At 33.3% G+C, this 22,468-nt stretch overlaps 3 protein-coding genes and 1 non-coding gene across 4 annotated transcripts; 2 read left to right on the top strand and 2 right to left on the bottom strand.

Moving 5' to 3' along the window:
- Positions 1-6: 6 nt before the first annotated feature.
- LOC130808599 (high affinity nitrate transporter 2.5) lies at positions 7-3,437 on the bottom strand. The gene is made up of 4 exons (XM_057674052.1): positions 3,311-3,437; positions 3,094-3,200; positions 691-1,838; positions 7-346 (listed from the first exon to the last, which is right to left on the bottom strand). The coding sequence occupies exons 1-4, from the start codon at positions 3,435-3,437 to the stop codon at positions 7-9; spliced, it is 1,722 nt and encodes a 573-aa protein (XP_057530035.1).
- TRNAN-GUU (transfer RNA asparagine (anticodon GUU)) lies at positions 3,169-3,242 on the top strand. Its single transcript has one exon. It is a non-coding gene; the product is annotated as a tRNA-Asn (tRNA).
- Positions 3,438-4,710: 1,273 nt separating the features above from the next.
- LOC130808598 (miraculin-like) lies at positions 4,711-5,412 on the bottom strand. The gene has a single exon (XM_057674051.1). It carries the CDS (start codon positions 5,410-5,412, stop codon positions 4,711-4,713), a length of 702 nt encoding a protein of 233 aa, XP_057530034.1.
- A 13,347-nt stretch (positions 5,413-18,759) lies between these two features.
- On the top strand, positions 18,760-19,619 carry LOC130808180 (kunitz trypsin inhibitor 5-like). The gene has a single exon (XM_057673649.1). It carries the CDS (start codon positions 18,801-18,803, stop codon positions 19,479-19,481), a length of 681 nt encoding a protein of 226 aa, XP_057529632.1. The 5' UTR covers positions 18,760-18,800; the 3' UTR covers positions 19,482-19,619.
- Positions 19,620-22,468: the final 2,849 nt, after the last annotated feature.

Here is a 22,468-nt window from a genome sequence, read left to right as displayed (position 1 = left end):
CTATCTTCAGGGATTTGTAGACTCTTGTTTTCTGATTCTTTCACTCCTGCTAGTGTCCGCGAATTTCAAGCTCGCGAGGTGTTGTCCAGCTTGCTGCTCCTTTGAATCCCATTCTCCCGAATAGTAGTCCTCTTCTGTAAATCCTTCTTTAGGACCACAGAACATTCCACCCCATTGTGGGAAGTATATGAAAGCTATAGGGAGAGTACATGCAATAATCATAATACCCATGTAAGTAATTCCCCTTTGTGTAGTGTATTGAGATCCTTTGAAGAAAATTAATTGAGTTATGACTGCACCAATGTTTCCACCTGCTCCTGTCATACCAGATATCACCCCCAAAGCTCTGAAAACATAACAAAGAAACACAGTTCAAGAACATAAGATTTAAGACATTTTCCTGCTAGTTGACTTTTAAGCCAAATTAAGTATATTTTGTAAATAATTTTTATGCTAGCTGACTTTTAAGTCAAAATCGGTGGTTTTTAGCTTTTTTTACCCATTTTTTCTCTAACAAACAGTTAATAGCTAACAATTAATTTTAACTAAACATCCCGATAACAAATGACTCAAATAAATAGCTTATTAGTTAGCAAATCAGTCAATACTTCCAGCTGGTCAAACTAGCCAACAACTCCGGCGAACAATCATTTGCTAAACAGATTCTATGAATACATGAAAAATTGTTACCTTCTTGAAACAAAAGGAACTACTCCAAATGCAAGGCCACAGGCTGCTTGAACAAACACTGAAAACACAAGCATCACTGCAACTGATCCACAGAAAGAGTTAACCAGTCCAAGAACAATGCATAATAAACCTCCAACACTCTGTATAATCGACCAACCCCACAGTCTTCCCTGCATCCCAAACCTTTTCGCGAGGAAATCGGACAGCAGTCCACCTCCTGGCCTAGCAAAGACATTAGCCGTCCCAAAACTAGCTGCTATAATTCCTGCTGTATGAAGGTTAAGATCAAATCTGTCATAAAAATACTGAGCAATTATATTATCAACAGTTAACTCCACACCAAAACAGTACCCATAACACAGTGCAGTAATCCAGCCTCTATAATTAGTAAGTCCATGATATATAACCTTAAAAATGTTATCTTTATGTTTATGTCCTGACTTGTGCAGCTTCTGGAAGTTTCCATCAGGCATATCTTGCCCAAAAATCATCACTGCAAATGCTATAACAGTCTGAAAAACTGCAGGAATGAAAAATGCTACCCTCCATGCAGCATATTTGTTTGTGGCTCCTACTCTTAGTATGAGGGTGTATACTAGTGGCATGATCATCTGTGTTGCACCACCCCCAAGGTTCCCCCACCCAGCTGCAACCCCATTAGCCCGTCCGACAACCGGAGGAGAAAACATAGAGCTCATCCAAAATTGAGTCGATACAAAAGTGGCTAAAGAAAAACCTGTAAAAAACCGAACCAGCAAAAACGATGTAGGGGAGTTCACTATGGCTGATAGATAGACTGTTGGAGCGGTAAGAAGGGTGAGTGATGCGGAGGCGACTCTAGGCCCGACTAGATCACAGGCGGTACCCATAGCTAAACGGGCTACGACTGCACCAGAGACTGATGCAATCCCTGCATTGCCTATATCAGTTGCTGTAAGATTGAGATTGTCTCGGATGATGGGTAGTAAAGGTGGAGCAGCAAAAGATGAAACAAAACAGGCAAAGAATTGGAGCCATGATAGATGAAATGCTCTCATATGAGGCTTAGATAGTGATAATATAGGGAAGATTGTAGCTTTGTGCTCTGCATCTACTGGTAGATCAAACTTCTGTGGCTCATTTTCTTTCATTTTGGGCTTGATTTTTGACTAATTGATGCTAAGAATGAATAATCTTTTGTCTCACAAATTCGAGTGATAGCTTTTTAGATGTTGTGTAGGAAATTCAAAGGGACTAAAGGGCAATGGAAGATTGCATATGGGTTGGGATCTTTAAGAATATTCACACTCTAAACTCTTATAAATTCTAATTTTTGAATTCGTCATAGATTCTATTATTGCGTGGGTTGTAACTTTAAGAAACTAGATTCTAGAGAATCATCATCTATTATTAGCTAAAATTTAATGGAGGTCATGGACATGTTCAATATGTTCGACTGTAAAGGGCTAAAAAATTAAAGGTCTCAAAATTAAATTATGTAATATATATTAAGTGTTCAAATACAATATTTTTTAGACGAGATTTGAATTTGATTTTCATTACCCTCATCCTCTGGTCTAGAGGCCGGCATAAGAAAAATAATTGATAAGTTAATATTCATTAAAAATACATTGGAAAGGTAATGTTGGTGTTATTAGTGAGGGGTCAAAGACGGGGAAAACCATGTAGTGCATGCATTCATTGTCTTGGCATTTGTGGCAAACCTTATTTATGATCTCTTACTATGATACTCATTACGAACTGCAAAAGAATTCTTATTTGGATATTCTTCAGAGCTAGTAGGAAAATGCTCCTTCTATTCCTTTCAGAATGCAATATACAAAGTATCGACATATTTGGTTAAATAGTTTATTAGATAATTTTAACTTATTTTAGTATGAATAGATGATTAAATGTTCAAACCTTCTAATGCTTGTATTTAGAAAATACACAGGTTAAAACAACTTATTGTTATGAATCAGTTAATATTTTTGTACAAGCTGCTCTTATTAGCAGTGTGTTCGACCCTTTTTCCCCTTTTCCAATACCACCGTCAAAGGAATTTTTTTCCTAATTATATAATATTTTTTTGACAATAAATTTACATTTTCTTTCCTAATCTATTAACAAACTAATTTGTGTCTTTTAACTTAATTTACATATCTCATCCATACTCTTGTTTATATTTTATATCAATTGTTTAGAAAGTATTAAAACTACGTACATAGTAGAAATCTCAAATAAATATATAGAGTATTATTACGATGTTTAAAACACATCGACAACTATTCACTTTCATGTTAAAATATAATTTTTTTGGCAGAAAAGAAAATTTCTCATTTGTATAATTTTTACATTATAATTTTATGAGCTTATGTCTCACTAAGACTCTCGTTAAAAATGGTACTCTTTATTTCATCATACCAATTTGTTTCCTAACCCATGCCTGAAAGCTGTGTACAAATTAATTATCCAAATTGTGGAAGTATAAACTAAGAAGCTGGAATAGCTCAGTTGGTTAGAGCGTGTGGCTGTTAACCACAAGGTCGGAGGTTCAAGCCCTCCTTCTAGCGATGTATTTTTAAGATTTTCCTCTTAGAATATAGAGCGATGTAATTTTATCACCCGCATGGAAACGTACAGCGAGCGGTATATGCATGCCTTTTGCAAGCAGAAGCCGATCTTTGGTCTATTTGCAAAGGGCCCGCGGCTATAGTTAACCCATTTTGGCCAGCGGGTCCTCTTTTTGCATTAAGGACATAGTGCATGTGATCGATTTAATTTGTGAACGTGGTCCTAAAGGGTTTTACAGGAAGTTTTGAGTATGGATAACATGTTCGATTGCACAGGATCTCGAAAAATTAGAGGCTTCAATATTTAATTCCTTAGTATATGTTAGGTGTTCAAAGAAAAAAAATAATTATAAATATATCATAATTTTTAAAATTGCACAAAGTCTTCATAAAATTTATCAATTTTTAGTCTGCCCCTAAAGGGTTCCAATTAGGGATGGTCATGGGGCGAGTCTGGCCAGACCCGGACCCTTTTATTTTTTATGGATCCAGACCCGAATCCGGACCCTAAGGGTCCAAAATTTTCAGCCAGACCCAGACCCTACGGATCTGACGGGTCTAGGGTCCTTAATGGGTCTTATACGAAGCCTCTTTGATTTGTCAAAATCGAATCTTTTGCAAGTCTTTTTGTATTTTTGTAAGCAACTTATTATCGTATTACAAACACTTGTTCGAGTCCATAAAATTCAAATGCAAAATAATTACTAAAACGTAAAAACACTTGTCTAAATACATAATTAAAAATCAAATATAAAATACTAAATGAGATACATAGTTTATATTTCATAACATTACAAAATAATTACTGGATTGAGATTAATGAGAAGACAAATTAGACAATCAATATTCATGGCATTATATGTTAATAATAAAAAAATTAATATTAGAATTTAGAAATCAGAAATTCATAATATAAAATTTAAAAGTTTAGGGTCCAGATTCGGTTCTTCACCTTAGGACCCGGACCGGACCCGAACCCGTCTAATATTTTTTGGTTCCAGATCCGACCCGAATCCGATGGGTCTCAAAAATTAAGACCCAGACCCTTAGAAAAGAGGCAGGTCCAGAGCGGATCCAACAGAGTTCTAGACCTATGACCATCCCTAGTTCCATTCTATGTCAAGTATGAGAACATCTCGTAACGTCTTACAATGAGATGTGCTCATATAATCAACTTATTTTTTATATTTTTAATTTTAAGACTATAATTAATTATTTTAAAATTATAAGTATCCACTTAAAAATATAAGTGATCATTTTAATACTGTAAATATATATTCGAGCAGTCCAATAAAAATATTTTCACCATAAAACCATCTCATTTTAAAACTTGACAAAACTATTTTATGGAAAAACCATTTATTTTGTTGGCTTGATCGTAATTATTATATCATTATTACAAGTACACATATAATAAAACCAAAGCAAGCCAACCAGCAAGCTTAATAACTACAAAATAGGAAATAGATTAAACAGAAGCCGTAATAACATCTTCCTCAACCTTCTTGAAAACGAACCCAAAGAAAGGGAGGGAATTTTCAATTGGTACAAGGCTTAAATAGTTCAAACCATTACGTCCAGGTATAGTAGCATCTATCTGTTCACAACTTTTCCCCTCTTTCCCTTGCTTATCAGAATAAGGAACAGGGAGTAGGAAACAGTACAATATCCTGTAAGATCCAAATTTATCAATTTTCTCAATCTGGAACCAATTATTAAACGTTTCGGCCCCCGGATTTCCGATAACTCCATTGGTAGTGATAAAAGGAATGTATGATCCAACCCCACTATCTTCAAAATTTAGTTGCCAGACCATTGAATTTCGGCAATATGGGTCTAGACCAAAGGAGATATTCACTTCGGTTTCTTCGGTAATTTCTTTCTGATTTGGGTCAGAAGGAAAGAAACTTACGGGGCGACCTTTCTCCCATTCACTCGAGAATTGGGCGACGTATTTAGGGCAAGGCACACCAGAGGAAGATCTTATTGTTGGGGTTACGCCGCCTCGGCCTGCTGCGCCCCAGCCGGAAGTGAGGATATAGTAGCGTGAGCCTGATACTAATGGGTTACCATCTGTGTCTAGGATTTCAGTGCCTGCCAGGGTTCTCGGAGAAAGATTGATTAGGCTGATGAGAAGGATGGTAGTGGTAAGGAGAAACTTGTGACCCATTTTTGTCGAGTTGGTTTTGATATTGTGAGAATTTGGTTTGTATGGAAGGTATATGATACAATTAGGTTCTTTTTATAGAAATTTGGAGTGTGAATACACACTACAACAGTGAGTCATCTTGTGTTAACATTTGATTGAACCGACACAAAAACTTGGTATGATACCGTCTGATAGTGAGACGTATTTTATTGGGTCGGCTTAGTTTTATGTATTTTTTTATCAAATCATAAATTAAAATGTAATTTTAAGAGTTTAAAGACCAATTAAAAGACTTTAAAGATCAATTTCAAGGATTTAAAATTGACATTTTAAGTTATGGAATTTGACAATTTTAAGACTTAAAAGGTCAATTTCAATATTTAAAAAATTAATTTTAAGACTTAAAAGATCAATTGCAGGATATTAAATTCTCATCTTAACTTTAAAATAGGATGACTTAAACTTGAAAGTAGATATAAAAAACTTTGAAATTGACCTTTTAAGTCTTAAATTTGGATTTTTAATTTTTGAAATTGTCATTTTAAGTCTTAAAATTAATATGTCAGAATATTTTAAAAAAATTATTAGACCTAAGCCAGCTGCACGGTTAAGACTGTCTCACGGAAAAGTAACCGTTGAATTAATGGATTTAAACAAAATTATTTGTGGAATTTAATTATTGGATTAAAAGAAAATCAATGGGCCTAATGGTCATGAGTTGTTGTGCATATAAGATTTTGGCTTCAATGATGGAGATATCGTATACAAGGATGAATAATAATAACGTGACTCGAATCAACTATATAAGATATTTTGGGTTAGAATTATTTGTTAAAGTTTTCTGTATAAATGATTTTTAAATATGGTATCAAAAGGGGCGTGTGTGTTCTAATTTGATCTATTTTTTATTTCAAATGAATTATTAGCATAAATAAGAAAGATTAATATTATATCTATACTTTTAATTTAAAGGGTTTTAATGTAAAAAGAGATAATAAATATTATACATATAATAGAAGTATATATTAGAATTATAAATATGAATTAAAATTTTTAATTGAGTTAATTGTTAATAGTGTAATGTACAACTTGCAATATTATAAATGCATTAACTTGAATAATTGTCCTATCTTTTTTCGGTCAGTAACGCTTAACACGTGCTCATTGTTTGCATGAGGTTTTGGAAGAACACTACGTACGGTCTACACTCCATGATTCAATATATCTACATAAACGACACCACCTGTAAGACTATGAGGCACTGGGGTCCCAAAAAAATTGTCACACATTAGAGCTATCACATCGGTAAAGTTTTTCTATTTGAGTGAAAATTGCTTTAGGTAAAAAAGCATCCTATTATTGAATATTCACAAAAAAATCTCAATTTCCTCATAGTGGGCCCCACCACTAATATAAATAAATACACCCCATTGTCCTTTTTTTTTTACACATAATTTCTAATTTTTAAAGACTTATAAAAAAAATAAAATATACCAACATTTATGAAAAAAATTCTCTATAAATAGACACCGCATTTTTCTATTTTTTGACGCACTTCAAAAATTCTCTTCTCTCTAATTTCATAAAATTAGTATTCAAGTGGTTTAATGTGTTTGATCTTTTTATTTTTAATTTTTTTGTGGTAGTAATATTATATCTTCATAATATTTTATGAATTACTTTTTTTGTCTTAATAAATTTTAGGATAGATAGAGAAAATAAGATAGGATAAAATATAAAGTATCAGATACTAGTGAGGAAACTTTTTTTCTCGTGAATGGGATAAACCTCAAAAAATTAAATATAAGTGGATGAGAGGAATAGTGTTGAGAGAAATTGATGAGAATATTTTTTTTTTCATCAAGAGTGCTCTTAGAAGTATCAAAGGAGAGATGAAATATATGAACGAGAATAAAATATGTGGAGTAAGCATTTACATAATAAAAGTGTGATAATTTCTTAGAAGTGGAGGGAGTATAATTAAAAATACTTTCTCTCCTATTCTAATTGCACACGTCTTATTTGATTTTACATATTTATCGATGCGTTATTGCAATCAAATAATATTTCACTTGATTATGTTTTACTTTATAGTTTGAGAATAAAATACAAGTAAAAATATTCACAGATATTAAATAATAGAATCTTTCAAATGTTGAATATACTTCTATTATTTGATTGAATAATAAATTTGATGGAGGAAAAGTACGAACCATAAATATTAAAAAATATTTTTTAACGTTAGTGGGAAACATATGGGAACCATATAAACAATATAATAGTGTTAAAATAAAGTTAATGAAAGATATCTGGGGACCGTAAGTATTGTTGAGATTTATGGTGACTTGAGTGCACAAATTAATTGTGCATTCATGTGTGATCTCATTGGATGGAATCCCAAGGAATAAGTTAATGGGTGTTTTAAGTGATTAACTTAATGTGTGTTGAATGTGATGAAATAATTCTTGAAGTAATGAAGAGATTAATGTGTGTGACTTAAACATGAGAGTTATGAATCTTAATGAAAAAGTGGAAAAAATGCTCTACTATGCTGGGTCGAGCAAAGCTGTTAGAATGCCTCCTGAAGGCCGCTCGATCAAGCGAGCCTCTGTTTTGGTCGAGCGAATCTTCTGACGCTCCTAGGATGTTTTTTTTGATTCTTCAAGTGCTTGGGGCTGTTTTATTATTATTTATTCATAGTTTCAATGTATTTAATGTTGCTTAGTGTGATCTCCCTATAAATAGGGAGCTCATTTGTTCATCCAAAATTCCAAACACATCAAAAACAACCCCTAAGCCAAACACATAGCCTTTGTTTTATCTCTTACTCAATTGTAATACTTCATTTGTAAGAGTGTTTTACTCCGTTGAAATAATATAAACAAGCAACTATATACCACGGAGGACGTAGCCATCATTGGATGAACCTCCTTAAATCATTTTTTCATTTTGTAATTTTTTTTTCATCAAACATTCGTTAGTTCATTGTATCGTTCATCAAAGTACTTCGTATCGTATCTTTCCGAGTAAATATTTCAATTGGTATCAAAGCCAAGTCGTTGTTACGGTGATTAAGAAGTCGTTATTGGTGAAACATGCCCACAATGAAGCTCGACATAGAGAAGTTTGATAGAATTGTGAATTTTGGCTTATGGCAAGTCAAAATGAGAGCCATTTGATTCAAATGGCGTGCAAAAGGCCATTAATAGTGTAGACAAGATGCCGGAAGGAATGATCGTGGCGAGATGAGAAGAGATTGACACAAAGGCACTATCGGCAATCCAATTATGTCTTTTCAATGAAGTGCTAAGAGAGGTTATTCAAGAAACTACAACCAAGGGAATACGGGAGAAATCGGAATTACTCTACATGGCCAAGAGTGTAACCAATAGGCTACTTTTAAAAAGTAGACTTTACGATCTACGCTTGGAGAAAGGTAAACCTTTAAAACCTCACTTAAATGAGTTTTATTCCATTGTTATGGATCTTCAAAATATTGAAGTCAAGCTTGATGATGAAGACTTGGCTATTGACCTCTTATGTTCTCTACCTTCATCTTACAAGAATTTTAGAGAAACTTTACTCTATGGTAGAGAAAACTTGAGTAGTGACGATGTGAAAAATTCCTTGACACAAAGGGATCTCATTGATACACAATTGTCACAAAAATCATAGGGTGGCTCGAGTGATGGATTATTTGTGAGAGGGAGGACGTTTGGAAAAGGTTCCACTAGTGAAAATGAAAACAAGGGTAAAGGGAGGTTGAAGTCATAGGGGCCTAACAAAAATAAGACTTGCAGCTATTATAAGCTTAAAGGCCACATCAAGAAGGATTGTTGAAAATGGAAAAAGAAAAATGCTAGTGATGATGGGACTAGAAACGCAACTAGTGATGATGAGTGGTGTTTTAGTAGCCACATATGGGTACAAAGATAGTGATGAGTGGATTCTTGACTTGAGATGCACATTCCACATGACTCCCAACAAAACTTTCTTTCAAACATTTGAAAATGTTGATGAAAGAAATGTGATCATGAGAAACAACACAACATGTGTTGGAGTTGGGAGTGTGAAAATGAGAATGTTTGATTGGATGGTGAGAACCTTGACCGATGTGAGGTATGTTCCGGGTTTGAAAAAGAATATCATATCTTTGGGAACTCTTGATTAAATCGGGTGTAGGATCACTTGTGAAGGTGGAGTTATGAAGGTTGCTAGAGGATCACTTGTGGTGATGAAGGGGAAGATGAATAGGAGTTTGTATGCTCTTGAAGGTTCAACTATCTTCGGCTCGGCGAATATTTCCACAAACACAATGTCCGATCATGAAACAAAGCTTTGGCACTTGAGACTTGGTCACATGGGAGAAAGAGGTCTGTTTGAACTCTCTAAACAAGGTTTATTTGATGGCAAAAGGTTCGGGAACCTTGGATTTTGCGAACATTGTGTCCCAAGAGGGTTAGTTTCAAACCTGCCATACACAACACTAAGGGGATCATTGACTATATGCATTCCGATTTGTGGGGGCCTTTAAGAAAGTCCTCCCTTAATGGTTGTAACTACTTGTTGACCTTCATTAATGATTACTCAAGAAAAGTGTGGTGTTACTTTATTAAACACAAAAATGAAGTATTTGATGTTTTCTTAGAATGGAAGAAAATGATAGAGAAAAAGACCGGTAGGAGCCTCAAGACCTTGAGAACCGATAATTGTCTTGAATTTGTTGATAATAAATTTCTTCAATATTGTATTAATGAAGGTATTGTGAGACATAGAGCTTGTGCAGGGCGTCCTCAACAAAATGGTGTTGCAGAGAGGATGAACAAAACGTTGTTGGAGAAAGCTTGGTGTATGCTAAACCAAGCCAAATTGGGGCAGCAATTTTAGGCCGAAGCGGTGGCTACGACATGTTACTTGATTAATTGCTCACCTCATACTGCCTTGAAATTCAAATCACCACAAGAAGTGTGGTACAACACTACGGTAAATTATTCTAGTATTAGAGTTTTTGGTTGTTCGGCTTATATTCATGTAAATGATGGAAAATTTGAACCTAGGGCTAGAAAATGCATTTTTGTGGGATATGGAGTGAGTGTAAAGGGGTATTAGAGTGTGGTGTAATGAGTCAAGAAGAATAATTACTTCTAGAGATGTTGTATTTGTTGAAAATAGCATGCTAGTCTGAAACAGCCTAGACTAACATAAACAGTATAATAATACTGTTCACAACACAGCGGAAGACTTATAGTGGTCTGGACTGAATCCGACCTGTGATTAGATGATCACAGCAAACTAATATCAGAGTTATTTAAAACTCTTTACCTAACTAAGTAAATACTATTTACAAAATATTATGAAATTATTACAATTTAATTTACGAATAACTAATTTACAAAATGTATTTCCAAAAGAAGTCCTCGTCTCGCCCGTAACACATAATACATGTAGGCATCCTTTCCACCACAGAGCTAACCTGAAAATGGATCTATCTCCCGTAAGGGATAGGCCCCATCAAAGACTGTCAACAATTGAATTGTTGAGTAATCCAACCAACTACTATATTTTATACACAAGTCGTTAACAGACATCTTCAAATAAATTCTTTATTTGCTCAATTGGTAACTCTTTAAAAAAGATTAATTCATTAAAACCCAAACTCTTTTAAAAGATTGTTTGGTATCGAAATAAATACGACTAAGAACCTTTGGTTCATAGTGAATCAAAATACGGCTATAACTTTAAAAGTTAATAGTGAAAATCAAAATGCGGCTATTACTTTACAAGTCAATAGCGAAACAATACGACAAATAAAACATAGAAAATTTCTTACGCAACAGATTTTTATTTACATAACTTATAAGCTATATATCCTTAATTTAACATAGAAATTTACAAAGGTGAAAGGGGTATGTTATGTAAATTTACTACTGTTGAAATACTGTGACTTGAACACTACTCCGCGGGGCGCGGAGCTTGGTCAGATTGTGCTTCGCGGGGCGCGTAATTCTCCGCGGGGCGCGGAGTTGCTTCTGATCTCACTCTGCGGCTCGCGTAATGGCGGTTTCTTGGCACGTTTTTGGCCGGTTACTCTAAGTTTTTAACGGTTTTTTGTATTTTCTTAACCTAATTCCTTTTTATTATGAGGTATACTATATAAAGGCCTCATGTAATTAGAATTAAGGAGAGATGCAACGCAAAACACAAAGTGAGGAAAACTAAGAGAGAAAAAGCTTGGAGAGCCATTGTTGTGGTTTCTCATGTTCATCTTGTAATCTCCCTGTTTATAGTGAAAAGTTTATTCTCGGTGCCGGTGGATGTAGCTATCACGTTGATAGTGAACCACGTTAATTTCTCGGTGTGATTTTCTTTATTGTTTGTTTGAATCTTTATTGTTTCATTATTGTTTTTCGATCTTTGCTTCCGCTGTCGCACAACAATTGGCATCAAGAGCTCAGGTTTAATCCTAGGAAGAGTTTTTAAAGGAAACAATGGTAGGAGATTCTACAATAAGGATTGAGAAATTTAATGGGAAGAATAGCTTTGGGCTATGGCAGATTAAGATGAAGGCGTTATTAAAGCAGTTGCAGATTTGGTGTCCGTTGATCCCAAAGAGTGCGACGTCTACGTCGGGATCTGGAAACGAATGGACTGATGAACAGTTAGTAGTAATGGAAGAGAAGGCTCATTCTACCATCTTACTAAGTCTTGATGATCATATCATCACGGAGGTTGCTGATCAGGAGACGGCCGCAGAATTATGGTTAAAATTGGAGTCACTATACATGACAAAATCTTTAACCAACAAATTACTACTGAAACAGCGGTTGTTTAGCCTCAGGATGCAGTCAGGTATGCCATTAAGGGATCATCTAGAAAATCTTAATTCTATTTTACTAGATTTGCGTAATTTAGAAGTTAAGATAGATGATGAGGATGCAGCGTTAATATTGCTTGTTTCTCTACCGAATAGTTATGAGAACTTTGTGGAGTCTTTTGTGGTTGGCAAAGACTCGTTGACTCTAGAAGAAGTGAAGGCAACACTTTATACTAGGGAGTTGCGTCAAAAGGCGACAGGTGATAATGAGAATTATGGCAGTGGGTTAGTTGTTAGGTCGGGTAGAAATTCTAGAAAGAATAAGGGATCTAACAATAGTAACGGTGCTAGGTCGGATACTTGTAATAGTAGAGATGGGTCTAGCAACACTAAGACCATAATATGTTATCACTGTCCAGGAACCAGGACATTTTAAGTCTAAATGTCCAGAATTAAAGAATAAATCTCAGGCCACAGTAGTCGAAAGTAAACAGAACAAGAGCTATGATTCGGAGGAAGATTTAGCATTGATTAGTTGTGTTGAGTCTGGTGAATTGGTTGATAGCTGGATTCTTGATTCTGGTAGTTCTAACATATGAGTCCTCGTCGGGATTGGTTTGATACTTATGAGTCTTGTTTTGGGGCTTCAGTTACGATTGCTAACGGTACTCCATGTGAAGTAGTAGGTATTGGTTCCATGAGACTTCGGACTAGTGATGGGAGAAGGGTTACTTTGACTAAGGTGAGGCATGTTCCTGCATTGGAGAAGAACTTGATATCGCTTGGGACCTTAGATGATTTGGGCCTCAAGGGTGAGTTTAGCAATGGGGAAGTGAGTGTCTTTAAGGGTTCGGATTTGATACTTAAGGGTGTCAAGGTGAAATCCCTGTATGTCTTTCAGGGTGTTACGCTGCCTAGTTCTGCTATTAGTGCTTCTACTTGTCACCAGGAGATGACAATTTATGATAGGTATGGTCATATGGGTGAAAGTAGAGGGCTGGAATTGTCCATTGAGAATCGTCTTACAAGTGTCAAGGATGCCTACCTTGAGGAAGACAAGCATTGTGTGTTTGGGTTTAAACACGGGTGTGAGCTTAGCATTGAAGCTCATGATCACTTGTATGGTAAGATGGTTAGTTGGCTACATTTGGATAGTTCGTTTTGTGGATTTGTTATGTTCTGTGTTTTAGGTATTTTGTGGCATCATACTTATGGGATAACACCATTGCAGAACGGTGTTACAGGAATAGCAAATTGGACCTTGTTAGGGGGAGTCTTATGCATGCTCTCTGATACTTGGTTGTTGAGTAGATACTGGATTAGTTTGTTCGATCGGGGTTTACACACGGGATTAGAGGTGCCCAGTATGTGTGTGGTGTGGCTCAGTAGGGTATCGTGCTATCTCATATTTGGAGTCTTGTTAGGGCTTTGGTGTGTTGTTGTGTATTTTGCAGCAGCCGGTTATGGTGATAGTGGTACCGAGTTTGAGGTGGAGTATGAGGTTAACTCCTCATCCATCTCTGTTCGACCCCAGATTGATGGTGTTGATGCTACCCCAGGTATCTCTCTGACTGTGATTTCTGGTGCTATCTTTATCTCTGTGGATAGTTTAAAGGAGTCAGTACAGGGAACATTCTGCCGATCTAAAGGGTTTCAAGAAAAGCCTATATGTGTTATCGAGAAGTCTAATAGGTTGGTTGTAGGGAGTGTTGTTTTGGTTGCTATAAGCGTGGAAGGTTATGCATTGAACCTTGTGGGATTGGCAAGGTTGGTAGCCATTTTTGTGGAGTCACTTGGACCTCCAACTTATGAGCACATTGTAGAGTATAGTGAGCGGGCGCAGTGACTTGCTATGACTTTACGTATGAGCAGAGTGTGGGAACTGTTGTATGGACTGGTAGTGTTACTTAGCTCAATTACATCACCTCATTTTGAGACTAAGTCGGTCTACATGTCTAGAGTAATGGTTCGGTGTTTGAAGTATGCTGTGATGTGTACTTGTTTTGCGCATGCCAGAAGTGTCATTTGCAGGTTTGTGACTCAACCTGAGTGGGGGCACTGGCAGGTAGAGATTTGTTCTCTCTACGGTTTGCTTGGATCAGCTGTTGTGTTTCTTATGTACGGGAATGATACTAAGTGCTTTATTACATTGGTTGAAGCTTGGGTTGTGTTCGCTGAGTTTGATTATGTCTTGATCTCGGTGATGGTTCTTTGTGATCAACCTTGGTTGGCTTTTGTGTACTACGATTGTGTGTTTAGTGATCAGGTACTTGATGTTCGGGAGAAGCACAGTGTGGTCAGATTTCATTCGGAATGCACGTACATGAAGATAGAGGTAAAGAAGGTAGGATGGTCTGACAGTCCTAGTAGATTCTTTACTATACTGGATTCATTAGCATAGGCCCTTAGGGGCGGTGTGAGGGAGCTCACAGGTGGAGGTGTGCACAACCTCAAGGTGGAGCTTGCCTCGTGTACTCATGATGCAGGTGGAGCATTATGAGTGAACTTGTGATGCTAGTTGAGCGTTATGAGTTGTTATACTTGGAAACGAGTATGTGATGGGTCTTAGTTGAAGACTTATCGGGATGGATCTTGGTTGGAGACTTGTCAGGATGTATGGCTTATGCTTGAGCTTTGCATCGGGTTTTGGCTTGAGAATGGTTTTGCTTCACTATGGTTTGATGAGGTAGTGGTTGGCTACGTGTTCTCGTCAAGGTGGAGATTGTTGAAATACTGTGACTTGAACACTACTCCGCGGGGCGCGGAGCTTGGTCAGATTGTGCTTCGCGGGGCGCGTAATTCTCCGCGGGGCGCGGAGTTGCTTCTGATCTCACTCTGCGGCTCGCGTAATGGCGGTTTCTTGGCACGTTTTTGGCCGGTTACTCTTAGTTTTTGACGGTTTTTTGTATTTTCTTAACCTAATTCCTTTTTATTATGAGGTATACTATATAAAGGCCTCATGTAATTAGAATTAAGGAGAGATGCAACGCAAAACACAAAGTGAGGAAAACTAAGAGAGAAAAAGCTTGGAGAGCCATTGTTGTGGTTTCTCATGTTCATCTTGTAATCTCCCTGTTTATAGTGAAAAGTTTATTCTCGGTGCCGGTGGATGTAGCTATCACGTTGATAGTGAACTACGTTAATTTCTCGGTGTGATTTTCTTTATTGTTTGTTTGAATCTTTATTGTTTCATTATTGTTTTTCGATCTTTGCTTCCGCTGTCGCACAACAACTACATATTTTTTAAAGTAAACTACTAAAACTAATTAAAAGCATATATACTTCATATGATATGATATTAGCTTTGGCCTAACTAGCTCTTTAGTGTCTCTGAAAGCTTTTCCCAATTATTAGTTTGCTTTTAAAGAAATTTAATTATTCATATTTATGAATATGATTAAATATTAATTTTTAAAAACATAATTTTAAAATATTAACTTTAATTAGTAATTTTATGATAATAATTTAAGATTTAATTGTCAAATTTTACAAAGAAAACTGCAATATCTTGGGAAAAACAAACTCTCTTACTACATTCCAACATTTGGCTCCAGTTGGCCTTGTTTGGTTTGGATTGGTTCAAGTTTGAACCACATCAAGTGGGTCAAAATTTTTTAGATCAGCCTAAACGAATCGCTTATGATCTGTTTTGATATAAGCTCGTCGAATCATGAATCAATACTGATTTGATTGTTTTGCGACCGAGTTTGCTCACTTATTGATAAATTTCATAATGTAGTTTTTCATACATAATTGGAATAAGTGAGCCTAATTAATTGGAATGATATAACAATAATAGCAATAATATTGAAAATTTAAAATATACAAATAAAAAGATCATTATTAGTTGTGGATGGAATGAATAAAATAGAATTATTAAATAGATGAAGGTGGAGCCATCTTGTGGTGGAATTTGAATGGATTCAAACAAATTTAAATGTAAAATTGGAATCCATTGAAAATAAAACGGGGTTGTAGGTATAGGGATGTTTGGCAAACAACTGATAAATGATAGCTGGTAGTAATTAGAGCAATTGATTTGACTAGCGGATAATTTTGCTCAACCCTAACAACAGTGCAGTCACACTTCAGTCCATTTATAAAAGTCACTACGGAAGATTCTATACATGTATAAGACGTTAGATTGTCTAAGACCCTTTAAATATTTTTGAATTTTAATTTTTTTTTAATAACTATTACACTGACACGAATCATCAATATGAATTATCAATATTTAATTGGTCTATCTCACAATTGGTTGAAATTTCATTATCCATATGAATTAACCAAAAAATTAATACTATTATATAGATAGATGTAGATTAGTAACAATGATGGAGCACATAGAAAATATTGGGTGACTAAAGAACACACTAAAAATAAAAATTAAAAAAAAAAAAAAAATCAGTTATGATTATTAAAAAAACTCTCCCAACTCATCAGTATAGGACAATTAATTTTCCCCAACTCAGTATAGGACCATTATTTTCCCCAACTCAATATAGGACTTTAGTTTTTTGGTGCTTGTGTGATAATGAGGTATGATTCACGGTCATAAATGGACAGTGCACATATATCATGAATACAAAATCACTTGTAAATAATCGATAATTGCACGTCCCGTAACAAATTCTATTGGTTTATTTAATTTATATTTTTAACACGTTGATGAGAGCAACTTATTGTAAATTAATTGATACATATTAACAAATTATTTTAAATATTAAATTACCAAATACTAGCAGATGATTTGACTAGTCAACTATTTATTTGTACCTAAATAATCTAAAATTGTTAAATAAATTATTTTGCCAAACACCCGATTAAATTATACATACATAAAATGATCAAAATTAGGGCTACTTTGATAATTATTATTTAGTACAATCCACTGTTTTTCTTAATATTCTAAGACTCTACCATTCTATGTTTTAAATTCAGTATATATTTCATGTCTGTATCAAAAAGTGTCATATAACTTAAAAAAACTCTCATATATTTGAAATAAATGTTGATTTCTCATTGCTAGGGACTTAGGGAGTATTTCTAATCATGATAAATATAGATTCTAAAATCATGTGTAATAATTTGTATTATAGTACTATTAGCTGTAAGTATTTAAAAAGTATAACTAAGTTTAGAGTTTGTGTGAAAATTACGTGTTAATTAATATTATCAATGTTTAATATTAGTTTATAGGAACCTTTTTTAGTTAATGACTTGTTACTAATAATAAACACTGATAAATTGTGAAATTTAATTCTCCGGCCAACAACCAATAAATATATTTCATTTGACTATTAATATTGGATAATTTACCCGCAAGGATGAACTATGTTTTTTTAATCCTTTTTATAATTTTTTTTACATGAATTAAAAGGGTACTACTGTCATTTAGAATGTTTTTTCACCTTAAAACCCAAAAGATAAAAACCATTTAAATCACCAACGGCTATGTATAAGAGTACTAACTATAAACTGCATGACTTAAAAAAAAAACTTATAAACTGCATGTAATTTAATATGTAAACTAGTAAGATATAAACATGGCATTAGAAATAAAAATTTTCACAATAAATTGGATGATAACAAAAATATTAATAACAAATTAATCGTCAATTTTGCCTCGAACCAAACCTGCATAAAAAAAAACATTCATTACCAAGAGTTTAATTAATGGAAATATTCGAGTGTTTAATTATACAAAGTGTTTCAAATAGCTCTTTTCATAATAAATTGGATCAGTACGCATTAGGCAATAGGCAATAGGCAATAGGCAGTACATAAATGAACAATAAGCACATGAAATGCATTTAGTGATAACAACGTGCATATAGAGGAAAAATACAAATTGGACGTCTATTAAAGCTCAATGTAGGACCATTGATCATCACCACTCGCTTATGAGATGACAAGATATTATTGGTGTCCAAAGTTTAATTTTGCAACGTAATAAAAATGCCTTAATTTTCAAGAAAAATCACAAAATATCCTTCTAAAAACGAATATTCCAAAATAACAAAAATTACCTAACTAAATTTACAATTTAAACCAATAACTCTATAAACATATAATACAATAAACGGTACATGCATCAGATTTTTTTTACAATTATCTCTCATCATATTATACAGTACAATAGTCATAATATTAAGTGTAAGGAGAATTAAAGTTAAAATTATTCAAACTATCGCTAGATAAAAGAGGTTGAGAAAAATTGTGAATGACTAAAAATAATTACTACAAAAGTTTCAAATTTCCATTCTAAAAATGGCCTTAACTTCTTTAACTATCAAGGACTGGTATGTAGATTATTTTTTCCTTTTTTTTTTGATATTGTGATAAAATTAGATCGCAAAATTATCCACATACAGACTAAATTAAAGAAAAAATTTAATCATTTGAATAAATAATGAAAATTAAACTCCGATAAATCTTAAGTATAAACTCGTACAACAAACAATATAATCATATAATGATGCCTAATTAATTAGCTACACCAAGGCACTGGAAATAGTCTATATATATAGGATCCCTTATTGCAATGCCTCCTACACATTCTATATATATCAAGTAAATAAAAAAAAATCTCAGCATGGTCCTCCGAACCACAACCATCCTTACACTTATCAGCCTAATTTTGGTTATTTCAACCACCTCAGCACGCCCTGATCCAGTCCGAGACAATGACGGTGTCCCATTAATAAAAGGTGCGCGTTACTATGTCCTCCCTCCGAATTTCGTCTCAATCGCCGAACGCGACCGAGGCGGGTTAGCCCCAATTTCTCGGCCATCCCAAACGCCCTGCCCTACCTACGTTGCCCAATATTCAGATTTATGGACATTAGGTTGGCCCGTAACTTTCTTTCCTGCAGACCCGTCTCAGAAACAAATAACCGAAGATACTGACCTCAATATCTCCTTTGGTCCGGACCCAATATGCAAAAACATAGGGGTATGGCAAGTTAATTATGAACGAATTTTTGGACCCTACACGGCTTTAATTAACACAAATGGAGTTATAGGAAATCCAGGACCAGAAACTTATAATAATTGGTTCCAGATTAAGAAAGCTAATGTAACATTAGATTCCTTCAGCTACAAGATAGTGTACTGTTATGAAGGTCCTCCTGGGACAAGACATTGTGATGAGGTAGTTCCAAGTATACCTGGAAATAATGGTATGAAGTATTTAAGTCTTCTACCTATTAATTACAACAAACCCTTTTCTGGGTTTGAATTCTTTTATGTTGAAGATGAGGTTACATCTGTTTGATGAGCTTGCTAGTTGGCTTACTTTGTTAAAATAATGTATGTACTTGAGATGATATTCTCTTCAAGTTAATAAAGTTTTCAATTATTTATTTGCATGTTTTGTATGAGATCATCTGATCTAATTATGATTAAATCTATATATTTAGCTTATTTTTTTAATTGATTAATTTAAGATTACTTTTTTTAAAATTTTTAAAATAATTAAAAAATTACAAAAAAGAGTATTTTGCAAAAAAAAATCTTTAAAAATCTTTAAGTTTTGTTTATTAATTAACATCTCTTGTTGAAACTGTGTAATCATGAGTTGAAGTCTTGCAATTAGCCTTATTTTAATTTATCACTTTAAGATTTATATTTTTAAAATTTTAAAATAATTAAAAAATTATAAAAAAGATCTTGAGACCGTCTAATCATGAGTTGAACTCACATAAATAGCTTATTTTTTTAATTGATTACTTTAAGATTATACCACTACAATATACTCCCTTCTTTTCTTTTTGTTCTTTCCGTTTACTTTTTACATAATTTTCAACGCAAATTTTAAACTTCAATATCTCTAAATATACATAATAAAAATTTATAAAGAATACATAATCAACAAGTAAACATTAAGGCGAATATAACTAGATCTTACGTGGATATATTTTATCTTCTAGATATGTTTAAAATATTAATCAAATTTCTCTCTCCTTGAAGTGGAATATTCCAAATGGAAAGAACATTAGAGAATGGAGAGAGTAATTTGCTTTTGGTGGGATATAATTAGCGATATTTAATTTAAATTTTGCTATTTTAAATTTTTAATCGTATATATAGAAGATTTAGTGGCATTAATTAGATCATTTAGCAGCAATATGAAAAATTACACTAAAGCTTCTTGCAATATAGAATCTAGTGATATTTGTCAAAAATATCACTATAGACTATAGTAACAATTACATATGCCACTCAAAATCAAATAAAGTGTCGACTAAATTACTTTATAGTGAAATTTAAAATAAAAATCAATAATTATTACACTAAAAATATAAATTAGTGGCATTTTTTTAATGTCACTAAATCCAATTTCACATAAAGTAAAATTTTTTGTAATGCATGCTCCAATCGAGAAAATAAGACTCGTTTCATTTTTAATGTAAAATTTTTTAAACAATTCTATAATTAAAAGAACACGAATTACAACGTAGTCAATATTCTTAAATAGAACTAACAAGTGATAACCTCTTTTGAAGATTAGTAAACTTATTATTTGACTTTTGAATATAACTAAATCATGACAAATATATACTCCAGCCTCCAATTCACAACAATCAGTTACATTTGATTTTTTGACACTATTATCGACCAACATTAATTTATATTAATTTTTAATCTAGATGTTAAAATATATTCACGTAAAATTATATTTGATTCATTTCAATATAAATTTTTTTATAATTTCTAATTATGGACAACTAGAGATATTTATTATTGAATTAGTACTCTAATGCCATATTATAAGTATTATTATACTTAATAATTTTAACTAACATAGAAGATAATAGAGAAAGAAGAAAAAAAAAGAACCAATAAAGAGAAACCAAGGACAGGAATATTATTTTTATTAATCAATTGAAAAAGGCTAAAGGGCTTTATATAAGAATACCTAAAGCCACAACACCAAAACTATAACTAATAAATTGAATGAAATAACTAACAAGATACAAAACATAATACTATACTAAAGATAACTTACATATCCTCACCAATTAAATAGAGTGTAAACATTAAATTGGACAATTGGTATAAATTAAAAAGAGTATTATTCATTATATCGAATTAATAGGATTATAAGACATACAAGAATCATGTCAAAACGAAAAAAAAGTAATCGGAAATAAAACCAATAAACTTATTTTTTCCGAACAGAGTAACATGATACTTAGCTTGTACAACAAAGATCATAACTAAAACATAATTAGTAGACTCGCCTTATTTCCTGCGAAACATGGACATGGTCTTGCTAAATATCAACTTCTTTCGCTTCTCTCTAATAAAAACCTCTGCCTCACCATCAACATCCCCTACATCCATTCCTTCCTTACCAAACCGATCCTCGGTTATGTTTTTCGCCTTCTGGCGACTATTCAGTGCTTGATTTCTCCGATTCTCTTGGATAAACACCGCGGCCTCACCATCCATATCCTTAATTGATTGTTCAACGTTGTAGCTACTTGAAGAGCTTAATGATTTCTTTTTTTGATTCGGCCTGTTTTTATTCTTGCTCTTCTTGAAAGGCGAAAATATAAAGGAGAAATAACTCTCTTGATCATTTATAGTGTTAATATCACTTTTATAACTATTTTTTTCTTGCATCATTTTTTCACCACTCGAATTCCTTAATAATGTTGCTTAATCTGTTTTGCTAATGACGTTACCCTATATAAATACATAAACGATTCTGTACGTACAAAATGCCAAATTTTGGCTTGTAAAGCTATTGATTGATATAGCAACATAGAATCTTATACTCTCAAAGCTTTTACCCGATATGTCTAAAAAGCAAGCATTTAGCATGTTATAAATTGTAGCTAGGGTTAGCTTTATTCCTTGAATTTTGAAAGAAAAATAAATGAGACCTTTATAATACCTTATCTTAAAACTTCGTCACCCTTTTTATTTTATCACCACCCCTCCAAATGAAATTACGAATTTGCCCCTAAGTTTAAAAAATTTACAACTTTACCATCCCCTTAAAATTTCTTATTTATAATAATAATAATAATAATAATAATAATAATAATAATAATAATAACAATAATAATAATAATAATAATAATAATAATAATAATAATAATAATAATAACAACAACAACAACAACAACAACAACAACAATAATAATAATAATAATAATAATAACAATAATAATAATAATAATAACAATAATAATATAAATAAAATTAATAATAATATTTAAAAAAAAACCCAGTTGCACAAAAAACCTCAAG

Source organism: Amaranthus tricolor, chromosome 3 (assembly GCF_026212465.1).
Source record: "Amaranthus tricolor cultivar Red isolate AtriRed21 chromosome 3, ASM2621246v1, whole genome shotgun sequence".
In the NCBI taxonomy this organism is placed as follows: Eukaryota; Viridiplantae; Streptophyta; class Magnoliopsida; order Caryophyllales; family Amaranthaceae; genus Amaranthus; species Amaranthus tricolor.
The sequence above is the reverse complement of the archived record's forward strand: the minus strand, read 5'-3'. Positions and strand labels throughout refer to the sequence as shown.